Raw genomic sequence first — 16,927 nt, 5'->3', positions numbered from 1 at the left:
TCCTTCGACAGTGCCGCCCAAACCCACCACCTCTACCACCCAGAAGGACAAGGGCAGCAGACACATGGGGAACACCACCACCTGCAAGTTCCCCTCTGAGTCCCACTCACCATCCCGACTTGGAAATATATCGGCCGTTCCTTCACTGTCACTGGGTCACAATCCTGGAACTCCCTCCCTAACAGCACGGTGGGTGTACCTACACCACACGGACAAAATCCTGGAACTCCCTCCCTAACAGCACGGTGGGTGTACCTACACCACACGGGACAAAATCCTGGAACTCCCTCCCTAACAGCATGGTGGGTGTACCTACACCACACGGGATTGCAGCGGCTCAAGAAGGCGGCTCACCCACCACCTTCTCAAGGGGCAACTCGGGATGGGCAATAAACGCAGGGCCCAGCCAGCGAAACCCACGTCCCATGAATGAATAAAACAAAAGCAATCAGCACACTCCATGAATAACTGCTGCATTTATGTAGTACCTTTATCAGAGTTAAAGCAGAAATGTAAATATGACAGAATTTGACCCCGAGCCACACGTGGAGATATTAGGGACAGGTGACCTAAAGCTCGATCTAAGAGGTCGGTGTTTAAGGACATCTTAAAGGAAGAGGGAGAGGCAGACAGATTTAGGGAGGGAATTCCAGAGCTCAGGGCCCCCCAGGCAGCTGAAGGCACGGCCGGCAATGGTGGAACGATGGGAATCGGGGGATGCTCAAGAGACAGGGTTAGAGATCTTGGATGGCTGTAGGAGGTTACAGGGATAGGGAGGGTTGTAGGGGCTGGAGGAGGTTACAGGGATAGGGAGGGTTGTAGGGGCTGGAGGAGGTTACAGGGATAGGGAGGGATGTAGGGGCTGGAGGAGGTTACAGGGATAGGGAGGGTTGTAGGGGCTGGAAGAGGTTACAGAGATAGGGAGGGTTGTAGGGGCTGGCGGAGGTTCCAGAGATAGGGTGGGTTGTAGGGGCTGTAGGAGGTTACAGAGATAGGGAGGGTTGTAGGGGCTGGAGGAGGTTACAGGGATAGGGAGGGTTGTAGGGGCTGGAGGAGGTTACAGGGATAGGGAGGGTTGTAGGGGCTGGAGGAGGTTACAGGGATAGGAAGGGATGTAGGGGCTGGAGGAGGTTACAGGGATAGGGAGGGATGTAGGGGCTGGAGGAGGTTACAGGGATAGGGAGAGTTGTAGGGGCTGGAGGAGGTTACAGAGAAAGCGAAGGTTGTAGGGGCTGGAGGAGGTTACAGAGATAGGGTGGGTTGTAGGGGCTGTAGGAGGTTACAGAGATAGGGAGGGTTTTAGGGGCTGTAGGAGGTTACAGAGATAGGGAGGGTTGTAGGGGCTGGAGGAGTTTACAGAGATAGGGAGGGGTGTGGGGGCTGGAGGAGGTTGCAGAGATAGGGAGGGGTGTGGGGGCTGGAGGAGGTTGCAGAGATAGGGAAGGGTGTGTGCGCTGGAGGAGGTTGCAGAGATAGGGAGGGGTGTGTGCGCTGGAGGAGGTTGCAGAGATAGGGACTGGGTCCGTGTCGGGGCTGGAGGAGGTTACAGAGATAGGGACTGGGTCTGTGTCGGGGCTGGAGGAGGTTACAGAGATAGGGACTGGGTCCGTGTCGGGGCTGGAGGAGGTTTCAGAGATAGGGAGGTGTGTGGGGGCTGGAGGAGGTTACAGAGATAGGGAGGGTTGTAGGGGCTGGAGGAGGTTACAGAGATAGGGAGGGTTGTAGGGTCTGGAGGAGGTTACAGAGATAGGGACTGGGTCCGTGTCGGGGCTGGAGGAGGTTTCAGAGATAGGGAGGTGTGTGGAGGCTGGAGGAGGTTACAGAGATAGGGAGGGTTGTAGGGGCTGGAGGAGGTTACAGAGATAGGGAGGGTTGTAGGGTCTGGAGGAGGTTACAGAGATAGGGAGGGGTGTTGGGGCTGGAGGAGGTTACAGAGATAGGGAGGGGTGTGGGGGCTGGAGGAGGTTACAGAGATAGCAGTGTAGGGGCTGGAGGAGGTTACAGAGATAGGGAGGGGTGTAGGGGCTGGAGGAGGTTACAGAGATAGGGAGGGGTGTGTGGGCTGGAGGAGGTTACAGAGATAGGGAGGGGTGTGGGGGCTGGAGGAGGTTACAGAGATAGGGAGGGGTGTGGGGGCTGGAGGAGGTTACAGAGATAGGGACTGGGTCCGTGTCGGGGATGGACAAAATAACCTGAAGGTAGCAGCTCAGTGGGTGAGGAAAGGACCAATCGATAGGTGACGGGGGGGGTGGAGGGTAGGGCAGTGATTGCTGGGGTGGGTGAGTGCGGGGGGATATAAACTGAGTGACCCCAGTGGGCTGGTTAGAACTCTTACCTCTCCATACTGACACACGGAACAGCAGCGGCGTTGGGCAGTGAGGGAGACACGCATGCTGCCCGCGTACAAACCCCGGCCTTTACACAATGTTGCAGAGAGGGAGGTCGTAACTCCACAAGAAATGCGACATGGGGGCAGCGATCTGAACTCCCCAGCCCCAGCCTCCAACACTCTTTTCCCCTTTAATTTTGTCCCCTTGTCTTCCAGTTATCTTCATGCCAAAAATATCATCCACAGGGATTTGAAATCCAACAGTATCCTTGAAACACTCTGTGCGGGGGAAGAGTGGGTCGGTCCTTCACTCTCTCTCTGCGCTGTTCCTGTCTGAGCCATCGTCTGGGAGGTTTCTGACGTCGGGCCCCAGCAAGCAGGTGTCGGTGAGGTCCGCTACCCAGCCTTGGTCCCTCCTCCCTGCCTCCCTTTCGCCTGGAGTAGCCTGCAGGAGGCGAGCGTGCGCTTTCGCTCAGCTGCTGGGCCCTCGACCCCACTGGTCCTCCCTGTGCTGTCAGCACTGGGGCTGGATCTTTCCACCTCCCACCTGCCCCGTAGGCAGAGGTGAGGCTTCTCGGGGCGTAGGGAGGGGGAAGGAGATGCAGAAGGCCGGGGACAGTAGCTGAGGGAATGATCACTGCGGGGCCTGGGGTCAGTGCTGTGGGGGGTGAGGGGTCAGCGTTGGGGGGGCGCGGGGTGAGGGGTCAGTGCTGTGGGGGTGGTGGGTGAGGGGGTCAGCGCTGTGGTGGGAGTGGGGTCAGCGCCATGGGAGTGGTGAGGGGTCAGCACTGTGGGGTGAGGGGTCAGTGCTGTGGGGGTGGTGGGTGAGGGGGTCAGCGCTGTGGTGGGAGTGGGGTCAGCGCTATGGGGGTGGTGATGGGTCAGCACTGTGGGGTGAGGGGTCAGTGCTGTGGGGGGTGGTGGGTGAGGGGGTCAGCGCTGTGGTGGGAGGGGTCAGCGCTGGGGGGTAAGGGGTCAGCGCTGGGTGTGCTTGAGGGGTCAGCGCTGTGGGGGGGGGGGTGTGGGGTCAGCACTGTGGGTCGGTGGTGAAGGGTCAGCGCTGTGGGGGGGGGTGAGGGGTCAGCGCTGTAGGTCGGTGGTGAGGGGTCAGCGCTGTGTGGGGGGTGCGGTGGTGAGGGGTCAGCGCTGTGGGTCGGTGGTGAGGGGTCAGCGCTGTGTGGGGGGTGCGGTGGTGAGGGGTCAGCGCTGTGTGGGGGGTGCGGTGGTGAGGGGTCAGCGCTGTGGGGGTGGTGGGTGAGGGGGTCAGCGCTGTGGTGGGAGTGGGGTCAGCGCTATGGGGGTGGTGATGGGTCAGCACTGTGGGGTGAGGGGTCAGTGCTGTGGGGGTGGTGGGTGAGGGGGTCAGCGCTGTGGTGGGAGGGGTCAGCGCTGGGGGGTAAGGGGTCAGCGCTGGGTGTGCTTGAGGGGTCAGCGCTGTGGGGGGGGGGTGAGGGGTCAGCACTGTGGGTCGGTGGTGAAGGGTCAGCGCTGTGGGGGGGGGTGAGGGGTCAGCGCTGTAGGTCGGTGGTGAGGGGTCAGCGCTGTGTGGGGGGTGCGGTGGTGAGGGGTCAGCGCTGTGGGTCGGTGGTGAGGGGTCAGCGCTGTGTGGGGGGTGCGGTGGTGAGGGGTCAGCGCTGTGTGGGGGGTGCGGTGGTGAGGGGTCAGCGCTGTGGGGGTGGTGAGGGGTCAGGCTGTGGGGGTGGTGAGGGGTCAGCGCTGTAGGTCGGTGGTGAGGGGTCAGCGCTGTGTGGGGGGTGCGGTGGTGAGGGGTCAGCGCTGTGGGTCGGTGGTGAGGGGTCAGCGCTTTGGGGGGGGCGGTGGTGAGGGGTCAGCGCTGTGGGTGAGGGGGTGAAAGGTTAACGCTGTGGGTGAGGGGTCAGCGCTGTGGGGATTGGGTGGTGAGGGGTCAGCGCTGTGGGGGGGTGAGGGGTCAGCGCTGCCGGGGCTGACACAGCTTGTGACCGGGGAACCTCTGCATCACTCTTGAGAGCGAAGAGTTGAAAGGTTTCCCTTGACAGGTGTCCTTCAGATATCTTCTTGCATGAGGGGCTGACAGTGAAGATTGGGGACTTCGGGCTGGCAACAGTGAAGTCACGATGGAGCGGCTCCCAACAGGTGGAGCAGCCGAGTGGCTCGATCCTGTGGATGGTGAGTACAGTCTGTTCCCATGTCAGGGTACTCCCCCAGTGCCAGGCCAGGGTACCCCTCTGCCGTGCCAGGCCAGGGTCACCTCCCCCCCCCCCCCCCCACCGCCTCAGTGCTGGGCCAAGGTCACCTCCTCCCTCCCCCCACCCCCCCATCCCCGTGCTGGGCCATTAACCCAGTTAGTACAGGACTGGGTAGGAATATCACACTAGATGATTTTTACGTCTATATGTGTGCGTGTGTCTGTGTGCGTGCCTTTGTTTGCGCAGTTGTGTGCTTATGGTTATGTGTGTGTCTGGTTGTGTGTGCGCGCGCGCCTGTGTCTGTGTCCGGTTGTGTCTGTGTCCAGTTGTGCTTGTGTCCCCGTATGTGTTTGTGCTCCCGGTTGTGTGTCTGTGTCTGGTTGTGTGCGCGCGTGCGTGCGCCCGTGTCTGTGTCCAGTTGTGTGTGTGTGTGTGTGTGTGTGTATGCACACCCGTGTGTGTGTATGCACATCCATGTCTGTGTCTGGTTGTGTGTGCGCGCCTGTGTGTATGTGTGTGTATGCACACCCATGTCTGTGTCTGGTTGTGTGTGCGCGCCTGTGTGTATGTGTGTGTGTGCACGCCTGTGTCTATGTCCAGTTGTGTGTGTGTCTGCGCACCCGTGTCTGTGTCCGGTTTTGTGTGCGTGTGTACGTGTGTACGTACGCCCGTGTCTATGTCCGGTTGTGTGCGTGCGCCTGTGTTTCTGACTCTCACACAGATCCCAGCCCAATCCTTGCTGTTTTTCATTGATTGCTCTTTCATCTGTTATTTCCCAGGCTCCGGAGGTGATCCGGATGCAGGATAATAATCCCTACAGCTTCCAATCCGATGTTTATGCCTATGGAATTGTTCTTTACGAGATCATGACAGGGACACTGCCATATTCACACATCAACAACCGGGACCAGGTATGGCTGTGGACATACAGCAATAGGGCTGGATAAAGAGTCAATCGACCACGGGGGAGCTTGGGCGAATGAGGGTGACAGACTAGGAACCAGGGAGGTCAGTCATTGATGAGGGAGTTCATCAGTGAGTGACAGACCAGGGAGGGGGAGCGAGTCAGTGATGGAGCTGGAACTAGAGAACGGGGTCAGTGTCAGACAGGGAACTGGGGGAAGAGGGTTAATGACGGACAGGAGAACCAGGGAAGAGGGTCAGCGACAGACAAGGGAACGGGGGAAGAGGGTCAGCGACAGACAGGGGAATGGGGGAAGAGGGTTAATGATGAACAGGAAAACCAGGGATGAGGGTCAGCAACAGACAGGGGAACGGGGGAAGAGGGTCAGCGACGGACAGGGAACGGGGGAAGAGGGTTAATGATGGACAGGGGAACGGGGGAAGAGGGTCAGCGACGGACAGGGAACGGGGGAAGAGGGTTAATGATGAACAGGAAAACCAGGGATGAGGGTCAGCAACAGACAGGGGAACGGGGGAAGAGGGTCAGCGACGGACAGGGAACGGGGGAAGAGGGTTAATGATGGACAGGAAAACCAGGGATGAGGGTCAGCAACAGACAGGGGAACGGGGGAAGAGGGTTAATGATGGACAGGAAAACCAGGGATGAGGGTCAATGACAGACAGGGGAACGGGGGAAGAGGGTCAGCGACGGACAGGGAACGGGGGAAGGGGGTTAATGATGGACAGGGGAACGAGGAAGAAGGTCAGCGACGGACAGGGGAACCAGAGAAGAAGGTCAGCGACAGACAGGGGAACGAGGAAGAAAGTCAGCGACGGACAGGGGAACGGGGAAAGGGGTCAATGACGGACAGTGGAATGGGGAAAGGGGGTCAGCGATGGACAGGGGATCTAGGGGAAGGGGGTTAACGACAGACGGGATCCGGGGGAAGAGGGTCAGCGACGGACAGGGAACGGGGAAGAGGGTCAACGATGGAAAGGGGAAGAGGGTCAGCGACCGACAGGGGAACGGGGGAAGAAGGTCAGCAACGGACAGGGGAACGGGGGAAGAGGGTCAGCGACGGACAGGGGAATGAGGGAAGTGGGTCAGCAACGGACAGGGGAACGGGGGAAGAGGGTCAGCGATGGACAGGGGAACGGGGGAAGTGGGTCAGCAACGGACAGGGGAATGAGGGAAGTGGGTCAGCAACGGACAGGGGAACGGGGGAAGAAGGTCAGCGATGTACGGGGGACAAAGGTCAGCGACAGGTACTGCTGCAATTTACCAACATGCACACAGCAAGACCCCAAAAACAACAATGTGATGGCCTAGATAATCCGTTTTTTTGGGATGTTGATTGAGGGATAAATATTGAGAGGATTCCAGGGAGAACTGCTCTGGTCCCCTTCAAAATTGTCCCATTCAGCTAAGCAGACAGCTGGGACCTAGTTTGAGGTCTCATCCCAAAGACTACATCCCCGACAGTGCGATGCTCCCTCAGCACTGACCCTCCGACAGTGCGATGCTCCCTCAGCACTGACCCTCCGACAGCGCGGCGCTCCCTCAGCACTGACCCTCCCACAGTGCGGCGCTCCCTCAGCACTGACCCTCCGACAGTGCGGCGCTCCCTCAGCACTGACCCTCCCACAGTGCGGCGCTCCCTCAGCACTGTCCCTCCCACAGTGCGGCGCTCCCTCAGCGCTGACCCTCCGACAGTGCGGCGCTCCCTCAGCGCTGACCCTCCGACAGTGCGGCGCTCCCTCAGCACTGACCCTCCGACAGCGAAGCTCTCCCTCAGCAGTGACCCTCCAACAGCACGGCGCTCCCTCAGCACTGACCCTCCGACAGTGTGGCACTCCCTCAGCACTGACCATCTGACAGTGTGGCTCTCCCTCAGCACTGACCATCTGACAGTGCGGCTCCCCCTCAGCACTGACCCTCCGACAGCGCGGCGCTCCCTCAGCGCTGACCCTCCGACATCGCGGCGCTCCCTCAGCGCTGACCCTCCGACAGCGCGGCGCTCCCTTAGCGCTGACCCTCTGACAGCGCGGCGCTCCCTCAGCGCTGACCCTCCGACAGCGCGGCGCTCCCTCAGCGCTGACACTCCGACAATTTGGTGCTCCCTCAGCACCGACCCTCCCACAGCGCGGCGCTCCCTCAGCGCTGACCCACCGACAGTGCGGAGCTCCCTCAGCCCTGACCCTCTGACAGCGCGGTGCTCCCTCAGTACTGACCCTCCGACAGTGCGGTTCTCCCTCAGCACAGACCCTCCGACAGTGCGCCGCTCCCTCAGCACTGACCCTCCGACAGTGCGGCGCTCCCTCAGCGCTGACCCTCCGACAGTGCGGCGCTCCCTCAGCGCTGACCCTCCGACAGTGCGGCGCTCCCTCAGCGCTGACCCTCCGACAGTGCGGTGCTCCCTCAGCGCTGACCCTCCGACAGCGCGGCGCCCCCTCAGCGTTGACCCTCCGACAGCGTGGTGCTCCCTCAGCGCTGACCCTCCGACAGCGTGGTGCTCCCTCAGCACCGACCCTCCCACAGTGCGGCGCTCCCTCAGCGCTGACCCTCCGACAGTGCGGCGCTCCTTCAGCGCCGACCCTCCGACAGTGCGGCGCTCCCTCAGCGCTGACCCTCCGACAGTGCGGTGCTCCCTCAGCGCCGACCCTCCGACAGTGCGGCGCTCCTTCAGCGCCGACCCTCCGACAGTGCGGCGCTCCCTGAGCGCTGACCCTCCGACAGCGCCGCGCTCCCTCAGCACTGACCCTCCGACAGCGCGGTGCTCCCTCAATATTGACCCTCCGACAGTGCGGTTCTCCCTCAGCACTGACCCTCCGACAGCGCGGTGCTCCCTCAATATTGACCCTCCGACAGTGCGGTTCTCCCTCAGCACTGACCCTCCCACAGTGCGGCGCTCCCTCAGCACTGACCCTCCGACAGTGCGGCACTCCCTCAGCATTGACCCTCCGACAGTGCGGCGCGCCCTCAGCGCTGACCCTCTGACAGCGCGGTGCTTCCTCAGTACTGACCCTCCGACAGCGCGGCGCTCCCTCAACGCTGACCCTCCGACAGTGTGGCGCTCACTCAGCGCTGACCCTCCGACAGTGCGGCGCTCCCTCAGCGCCGACCCTCCGACAGTGCGGCGCTCCCTCAGCGCCGACCCTCCGACAGTGCGGCGCTCCCTGAGCGCTGACCCTCCGACAGCGCCGCGCTCCCTCAGCACTGACCCTCCGACAGCGCGGTGCTCCCTCAATATTGACCCTCCGACAGTGCGGTTCTCCCTCAGCACTGACCCTCCGACAGCGCGGTGCTCCCTCAATATTGACCCTCCGACAGTGCGGTTCTCCCTCAGCACTGACCCTCCCACAGTGCGGCGCTCCCTCAGCACTGACCCTCCGACAGTGCGGCACTCCCTCAGCATTGACCCTCCGACAGTGCGGCGCTCCCTCAGCGCTGACCCTCTGACAGCGCGGTGCTTCCTCAGTACTGACCCTCCGACAGCGCGGCGCTCCCTCAAGCTGACCCTCCGACAGCGTGGTGCTCCCTCAGTACTGACCCTCCGACAGTACGGCGCTCCCTCAGCGCTGACCCTCCGACAGCGCGGTGCTCCCTCAGCGCTGACCCTCCGTCAGTGCGGTTCTCCCTCAGCACTGACCCTCAGACAGTGCGTCTCTCCCTCAGCACTGACCCTCCGACAGTGCGGCGCTCTCTCAGCACTGACCATCTGACAGTGCGGCTCTCCCTCAGCACTGACCCTCCGACAGCACGGTGCTCCCTCAGCGCTGACCCTCCGACAGCGCGGCGCTCCCTCAGTGCTGACCCTCCGACAGTGCGACGCACCGTCAGCGCTGACCCTCCGACAGCGCGGCCCTCCCTCAGCGCTGACCCTCCGACAGTGCGGCGCTCCCTCAGCGCTGAACCTCCGACAGTGCGGCGATCCCTCAGCGCCGACCCTCCGACAGTGCGGCGCTCCCTCAGCGCTGACCCTCCGACAGTGCGGCGCTCCCTCAACGCTGACCCTCCGACATCGCGGCGCTCCCTCAGCACTGACCCTCCGACAGTGTGGTGCTCCCTCAGCACTGACCCTCTGACAGCGCGGCGCTCCCTCAGCGCCGACCCTCCGACAGTGCGGCGCTCCCTCAGCACTGACCCTCCGACAGCGCTGCGCTCCCTCAGCACTGACCCTCCGACAGCGCGGTGCTCCCTCAATATTGACCCTCCGACAGTGCGGTTCTCCCTCAGCACTGACACTCCAACAGCGCGGCGCTCCCTCAGCACTGACCCTCCGACAGTGCGGCGCTCCCTCAGCGCTGACCCTCTGACAGCGCGGCGCTCCCTCAGCGCTGACCCTCCGACAGTGCGGCGCTCCCTCAGACCCGACCCTCCGACAGTGCGGCGCTCCCTCAGCGCTGACCCTCCGATAGTGCGGCGCTCCCTCAGCGCTGACCCTCCGACAGTGCGGCGCTCCCTCCGCACTGACCCTCCGACAGTGCGGCGCTCCCTCAGCACTGACCCTCTGACAGCGCGGCGCTCCCTCAGCGCTGAGCCTCTGACTGCGCGGCGCTCCCTCAGCACTGACCCTCCGACAGCGTGGTGCTCCCTAATATTGACCCTCCGACAGTGCGGTTCTCCCTCAGCACTGACACTCCGACAGCGCGGCGCTCCCTCAGCACTGACCCTCCAACAGTGCGGCGCTCCCTCAATATTGACCCTCCGACCGTGCGGTTCTCCCTCAGCACTGACACTCGGACAGTGCGGCGCTCCCTCAGCACTGACCCTCCCACAGTGCGGCGCTCCCTCAGCGCTGACCCTCTGACAGCGCAGTGCTCCCTCAGAACTGACCCTCTGACGGCGCGGCGCTCCCAACGCACTGACCCTCTGACAGCGCGGTGCTCCCTCAGTACTGACCCTCCGACAGTGCGGTTCTCCCTCAGCACAGACCCTCCGACAGTGCGCCGCTCCCTCAGCACTGACCCTCCGACAGTGCGGCACTCCCTCAGCACTGACCCTCCGACAGCGCGGTGCTCCCTCAATATTTACCCTCCGCCAGTGCGGTACTCCCTCAGCACTGACCCTCCGATAGTGCGGCGCTCCCTCAGCGCTGACCCTCTGACAGCGCGGCGCTCCCTCAGTACTGACCCTCCGACAGTGCGGTGCTCCCTCAGCGCTGACCCTCCGACAGCGCGGCGCTCCCTCAGCGCTGATCGTCCGACAGCGCGGCACTCCCTCAGCGCTGACCCTCCGACAGCGCGGCGCTCCCTCAGTGCTGACCCTCCGACAGCGCGGCGCTCCCTCAGTGCTGACCCTCCCACAGCGCGGCGCTCCCTCAGCGCTGACCCTCCCACAGCGCGGCGCTCCCTCAGCACTGACCCTCCTACAGCGCGGCGCTCCCTCAATATTGACCCTCCGACAGTGCGGTTCTCCCTCAGCACTGACCCTCCCACAGTGTGGCGCTCCCTCAGCACTGACCCTCCGACAGCGCGGCGCTCCCTCAGCACCGACCCTCCGACAGCGCGGCGCTCCCTCAGCACTGACCCTCCGACAGCGCGGCACTCCCTCAGCACTGACCCTCCGACAATGCGGCGCTCCCTCAGCACTGACCCTCTGACAGTGCGGCGCTCCCTCAGCACTGACCTTCTAACAGTGCGGCGCTCCCTCAGCGCTGACCCTCCGACAGCGTGGTGCTCCCTCAGCGCCGACCCTCCGACAGTGCGGCGCTCCCTGAGCGCTGACCCTCCGACAGCGCCGCGCTCCCTCAGCACTGACCCTCCGACAGTGCGGTGCTCCCTCAATATTGACCCTCCGACAGTGCGGTTCTCCCTCAGCACTGACCCTCCCACAGTGCGGCACTCCCTCAGCACTGACCCTCCGACAGTGCGGCGCTCTCTCAGCACTGACCATCTGACTGTGTGGCTCTCCCTCAGCACTGACCCTCCGACAGCACGGTGCTCCCTCAGCGCTGACCCTCCGACAGCGCAGCGCTCCCTCAGCGCTGACGCTCCGACAGTGCGGCGCTCCCTCAGCGCTGACCCTCCGACAGCGCGGCGCTCCCTCAGCGCTGACCCTCCGACAGCGTGGTGCTCCCACAGTACTGACCCTCCGACAGTACGGCGCACCCTCAGCGCTGATCCTCCGACAGCGCGGTGCTCCCTCAGCGCTGACCCTCCGTCAGTGCGGTTGTCCCTCAGCACTGACCCTCCGACAGTGCGGCTCTCCCTCAGCACTGACCCTCCGACAGTGCGGCGCTCCCTGAGCGCTGACCCTCCGACAGCGCCGCGCTCCCTCAGCACTGACCCTCCGACAGCGCGGTGCTCCCTCAATATTGACCCTCCGACAGTGCGGTTCTCCCTCAGCACTGACCCTCCCACAGTGCGGCACTCCCTCAGCACTGACCCTCCGACAGTGCGGCGCTCCCTCAGCATTGACCCTCCGACAGTGCGGCGCTTCCTCAGCGCTGACCCTCTGACAGCGCGGTGCTCCCTCAGTACTGACCCACCGACAACGCGGCGCTTCCTCAGCGCTGACCCTCCGACAGTGCGATGCTCCCTCAGTACTGACCCTCCGACAGCACGGTGCTTCCTCAGCGCTGACCCTCCGACAGCGCGGCGCTCCCTCAGCGCTGACCCTCCGACAGTGCGGCGCTCCCTCAGCGCTGACCCTCCGACAGCGCGGCGCTCCCTCAGCGCTGACCCTCTGACAGCGCGGCGCTCCCTCAGCGCTGACCCTCCGACAGCGCGGTGCTCCCTCAGCACCGACTCTCCGACAGTGCGGCGCTCCCTCAGCGCTGACCCTCCGACAGTGCGGCGCTCCCTCAGCGCTGACCCTCCGACAGTGCGGCGCTCCCTCAGCGCTGACCCTCCGACAGTGCGGCGCTCCCTCAGCGCTGACCCTCCGACAGTGCGGCGCTCCCTCAGCGCTGACCCTCCGACAGTGCGGCGCTCCCTCAGCGCCGACCCTCCGACCGTGCGGCGCTCCCTCAGCACTGACCCTCCGACAGCGCTGTGCTCCCTCAATATTGACCCTCCGACAGTGCGGTTCTCCCTCAGCACTGACACTCCGACAGCGCGGCGCTCCCTCAGCACTGACCCTCCGACCGTGCGGCGCTCCCTCAGCGCTGACCCTCTGACAGCGCGGCTCTCCCTCAGCGCTGACCCTCCGACAGTGCGGCGCTCCCTCAGCGCCGACCCTCCGACAGTGCGGCGCTCCCTCAGCGCTGACCGTCCGACAGTGCGGCGCTCCCTCAGCGCCGACCCTCCGACAGTGCGGCGCTCCCTCAGCTCCGACCCCCCGACAGTGCGGCGCTCCCTCAGCGCTGACCCTCCGACAGCGTGGTGCTCCCTCAATATTGACCCTCCGACAGTGCGGTTCTCCCTCAGCACTGACACTCCGACAGCGCGGCCCTCCCTCAGCACTGACCCTCCAACACTGCGGCGCTCCCTCAATATTGACCCTCCGACAGTGCGGTTCTCCCTCAGCACTGACACTCCGACAGCGCGGTGCTCCCTCAGCACTGACCCTCCCACAGTGCGGCGCTCCCTCAGTGCTGACCCTCTGACAGCGCGGCGCTCCCTCAGTACTGACCCTCCGACAGCGCGGCGCTCCCTCAGCGCTGACCCTCCAACAGCGTGGTGCTCCCTCAGCACCGACCCTCCGACAGTGCGGCGCTCCCTCAGCGCTCACCCTCTGACAGTGCGGCGCTCCCTCAGCGCCGACCCTCTGACAGTGCGGCGCTCCCTCAGCACTGACCCTCTGACAGCGCGGCGCTCCCTCAGTACTGACACTCCGACAGTGCGGTTCTCCCTCAGCACTGACCTTCCGACAGTGCAGCGCTCCCTCAGAACTGACCCTCTGACAGCGCGGCGCTCCCTCAGCACCGACCCTCTGACAGCGCGGTGCTCCCTCAGTACTGACCCTCCGACAGTGCGGTTCTCCCTCAGCACAGACCCTCCGACAGTGCGCCGCTCCCTCAGCATTGACCCTCCGACAGTGCGGCGTTCCCTCAGTGCTGACCCTCCGACAGTGCGGCGCTCCCTCAGCGCTGACCCTCCGACAGTGCGGTGCTCCCTCAGCTCTGAACCTCCGACAGCGCGGCGCCCCCTCAGCTCTGACCCTCCGACAGCGTGGTGCTCCCTCAGCGCTGACCCTCCGACAGCGTGGTGCTCCCTCAGCACCGACCCTCCCACAGTGCGGCGCTAACTCAGCGCTGACCCTCCGACAGTGTGGCGCTCCCTCAGCGCTGACCTTCCGACAGTGCGGTGCTCCCTCAGCGCCGACCCTCCGACAGTGTGGCGCTCCCTCAGCGCCGACCCTCCGACAGTGCGGCGCTCCCTGAGCGCTGACCCTCCGACAGCGCCGCGCTCCCTGAGCGCTGACCCTCCGACAGCGCCGCGCTCCCTGAGCGCTGACCCTCCGACAGCGCGGTGCTCCCTCAATATTGACCCTCCGACAGTGCGGTTCTCCCTCAGCACTGACCCTCCCACAGTGCGGCGCTCCCTCAGCGCTGACCCTCCGACAGCGTGGTGCTCCCACAGTACTGACTCTCCGACAGTACGGCGCACCCTCAGCGCTGACCCTCCGACAGCGTGGTGCTCCCTCAGCGCTGACCCTCCGTCAGTGCGGTTCTCCCTCAGCACTGACCCTCCGACAGTGCGGCTCTCCCTCAGCACTGACCCTCCGACAGTGCGGCGCTCTCTCAGCACTGACCATCTGACAGTGTGGCTCTCCCTCAGCACTGACCCTCCGACAGCACGGTGCTCCCTCAGCGCTGACCCTCCGACAGCGCAGCGCTCCCTCAGCGCTGACCCTCCGACAGTGCGGCGCTCCCTCAGCGCTGACCCTCCGACAGCGCGGCGCTCCCTCAGCGCTGACCCTCTAACAGCGCGGCGCTCCCTCAGCGCTGACCCTCCGACAGCGTGGTGCTCCCTCAGCACCGACCCTCCGACAATGCGGCGCTCCCTCAGCGCTGACCCTCCGACAGTGCGGCGCTCCCTCAGCATTGACCCTCCGACAGTGCGGCGCTTCCTCAGCGCTGACCCTCTGACAGCGCGGTGCTCCCTCAGTACTGACCCACCGACAACACGGCGCTCCCTCAGCGCTGACCCTCCGACAGTGCGGTGCTCCCTCAGTACTGACCCTCCGACAGCACGGTGCTCCCTCAGCGCTGACCCTCCGACAGCGCGGCGCTCCCTCAGCGCTGACCCTCCGACCGTGCGGCGCTCCCTCAGCGCTGACCCTCCGACAGCGCGGCGCTCCCTCAGCGCTGACCTTCTGACAGTGCGGCGCTCCCTCAGCGCTGACCCTCCGACAGTGCGGCGCTCCCTCAGCGCCGACCCTCCGACCGTGCGGCGCTCCCTCAGCACTGACCCTCCGACAGCGCTGTGCTCCCTCAATATTGACCCTCCGACAGTGCGGTTCTCCCTCAGCACTGACACTCCGACAGCGCGGCGCTCCCTCAGCACTGACCCTCCGACCGTGCGGCGCTCCCTCAGCGCTGACCCTCTGACAGCGCGGCGCTCCCTCAGCGCTGACCCTCCGACAGTGCGGCGCTCCCTCAGCGCCGACCCTCCGACAGTGCGGCGCTCCCTCAGCGCTGACCGTCCGACAGTGCGGCGCTCCCTCAGCGCCGACCCTCCGACAGTGCGGCGCTCCATCAGCTCCGACCCCCCGACAGTGCGGCGCTCCCTCAGCGCTGACCCTCCGACAGCGTGGTGCTCCCTCAATATTGACCCTCCGACAGTGCGGTTCTCCCTCAGCACTGACACTCCGACAGCGCGGCGCTCCCTCAGCACTGACCCTCCAACACTGCGGCGCTCCCTCAATATTGACCCTCCGACAGTGCGGTTCTCCCTCAGCACTGACACTCCGACAGCGCGGTGCTCCCTCAGCACTGACCCTCCCACAGTGCGGCGCTCCCTCAGTGCTGACCCTCTGACAGCGCGGCGCTCCCTCAGTACTGACCCTCTGACAGCGCGGCACTCCCTCAGCGCTGACCCTCCAACAGCGCGGCGCTCCCTCAGCGCTGACCCTCCGACAGCGTGGTGCTCCCTCAGCACCGACCCTCCGACAGTGCGGCGCTCCCTCAGCGCTCGCCCTCTGACAGTGCGGCGCTCCATCAGCGCCGACCCTCTGACAGTGCGGCGCTCCCTCAGCACTGACCCTCTGACAGCGCGGCGCGCCCTCAGTACTGACACTCCGACAGTGCGGTTCTCCCTCAGCACTGACCTTCCGACAGTGCAGCGCTCCCTCAGAACTGACCCTCTGACAGCGCGGCGCTCCCTCAGCACCGACCCTCTGACAGCGCGGTGCTTCCTCAGTACTGACCCTCCGACAGTGCGGTCCTCCCTCAGCACAGACCCTCCGACAGTGCGGCGTTCCCTCAGTGCTGACCCTCCGACAGTGCGGCGCTCCCTCAGCGCTGACCCTCCGACAGTGCGGTGCTCCCTCAGCGCTGACCCTCCGACAGCGCGGCGCCCCCACAGCTCTGACCCTCCGACAGCGTGGTGCTCCCTCAGCGCTGACCCTCCGACAGCGTGGTGCTCCCTCAGCACCGACCCTCCGACAGTGCGGCGCTAACTCAGCGCTGACCCTCCGACAGTGTGGCGCTCCCTCAGCGCTGACCTTCCGACAGTGCGGTGCTCCCTCAGCGCCGACCCTCCGACAGTGCGGCGCTCCCTCAGCGCCGACCCTCCGACAGTGCGGCGCTCCCTGAGCGCTGACCCTCCGACAGCGCCGCGCTCCCTGAGCGCTGACCCTCCGACAGCGCGGTGCTCCCTCAATATTGACCCTCCGACAGTGCGGTTCTCCCTCAGCACTGACCCTCCCACAGTGCGGCGCTCCCTCAGCGCTGACCCTCCGACAGCGTGGTGCTCCCACAGTACTGACCCTCCGACAGTACGGCGCACCCTCAGCGCTGACCCTCCGACAGCGCGGTGCTCCCTCAGCGCTGACCCTCCGTCAGTGCGGTTCTCCCTCAGCACTGACCCTCCGACAGTGCGGCTCTCCCTCAGCACTGACCCTCCGACAGTGCGGCGCTCTCTCAGCACTGACCATCTGACAGTGTGGCTCTCCCTCAGCACTGACCCTCCGACAGCACGGTGCTCCCTCAGCGCTGACCCTCCGACAGCGCAGCGCTCCCTCAGCGCTGACCCTCCGACAGTGCGGCGCTCCCTCAGCGCTGACCCTCCGACAGCGCGGCGCTCCCTCAGCGCTGACCCTCTAACAGCGCGGCGCTCCCTCAGCGCTGACCCTCCGACAGCGTGGTGCTCCCTCAGCACCGACCCTCCGACAATGCGGCGCTCCCTCAGCGCTGTCCCTCCGACAGTGCGGCGCTCCCTCAGCATTGACCCTCCGACAGTGCGGCGCTTCCTCAGCGCTGACCCTCTGACAGCGCGGTGCTCCCTCAGTACTGACCCACCGACAACGCGGCGCTCCCTCAGCGCTGACCCTCCGACAGTGCGGTGCTCCCTCAGTACTGACCCTCCGACAGCACGGTGCTCCCTCAGCGCTGACCCTCCGACAGCGCGGCGCTCCCTC

The 16,927-nt window shown here is 64.9% G+C and overlaps 1 protein-coding gene across 2 annotated transcripts in view; it reads left to right on the top strand.

Moving 5' to 3' along the window:
- LOC121274182 (serine/threonine-protein kinase A-Raf-like) overlaps nucleotides 1–16,927 on the top strand; it is a 263,820-nt gene that overhangs the window by 169,640 nt on the left and 77,253 nt on the right. For both annotated transcript variants that reach the window (XM_041181384.1, XM_041181383.1), the window contains exons 13-15: nucleotides 2,546–2,592; nucleotides 4,359–4,477; nucleotides 5,277–5,408. In XM_041181384.1, the coding sequence (XP_041037318.1) occupies nucleotides 2,546–2,592; nucleotides 4,359–4,477; nucleotides 5,277–5,408 (298 nt within the window). The remainder of the gene's footprint in view (nucleotides 1–2,545; nucleotides 2,593–4,358; nucleotides 4,478–5,276; nucleotides 5,409–16,927) is intronic.

The sequence above is a fragment of the Carcharodon carcharias genome (genome assembly GCF_017639515.1).
Source record: "Carcharodon carcharias isolate sCarCar2 chromosome 35 unlocalized genomic scaffold, sCarCar2.pri SUPER_35_unloc_1, whole genome shotgun sequence".
In the NCBI taxonomy this organism is placed as follows: Eukaryota; Metazoa; Chordata; class Chondrichthyes; order Lamniformes; family Lamnidae; genus Carcharodon; species Carcharodon carcharias.
Note: the sequence above shows the minus strand (reverse complement) of the source record. Positions and strands in the feature narration are given on the sequence as shown.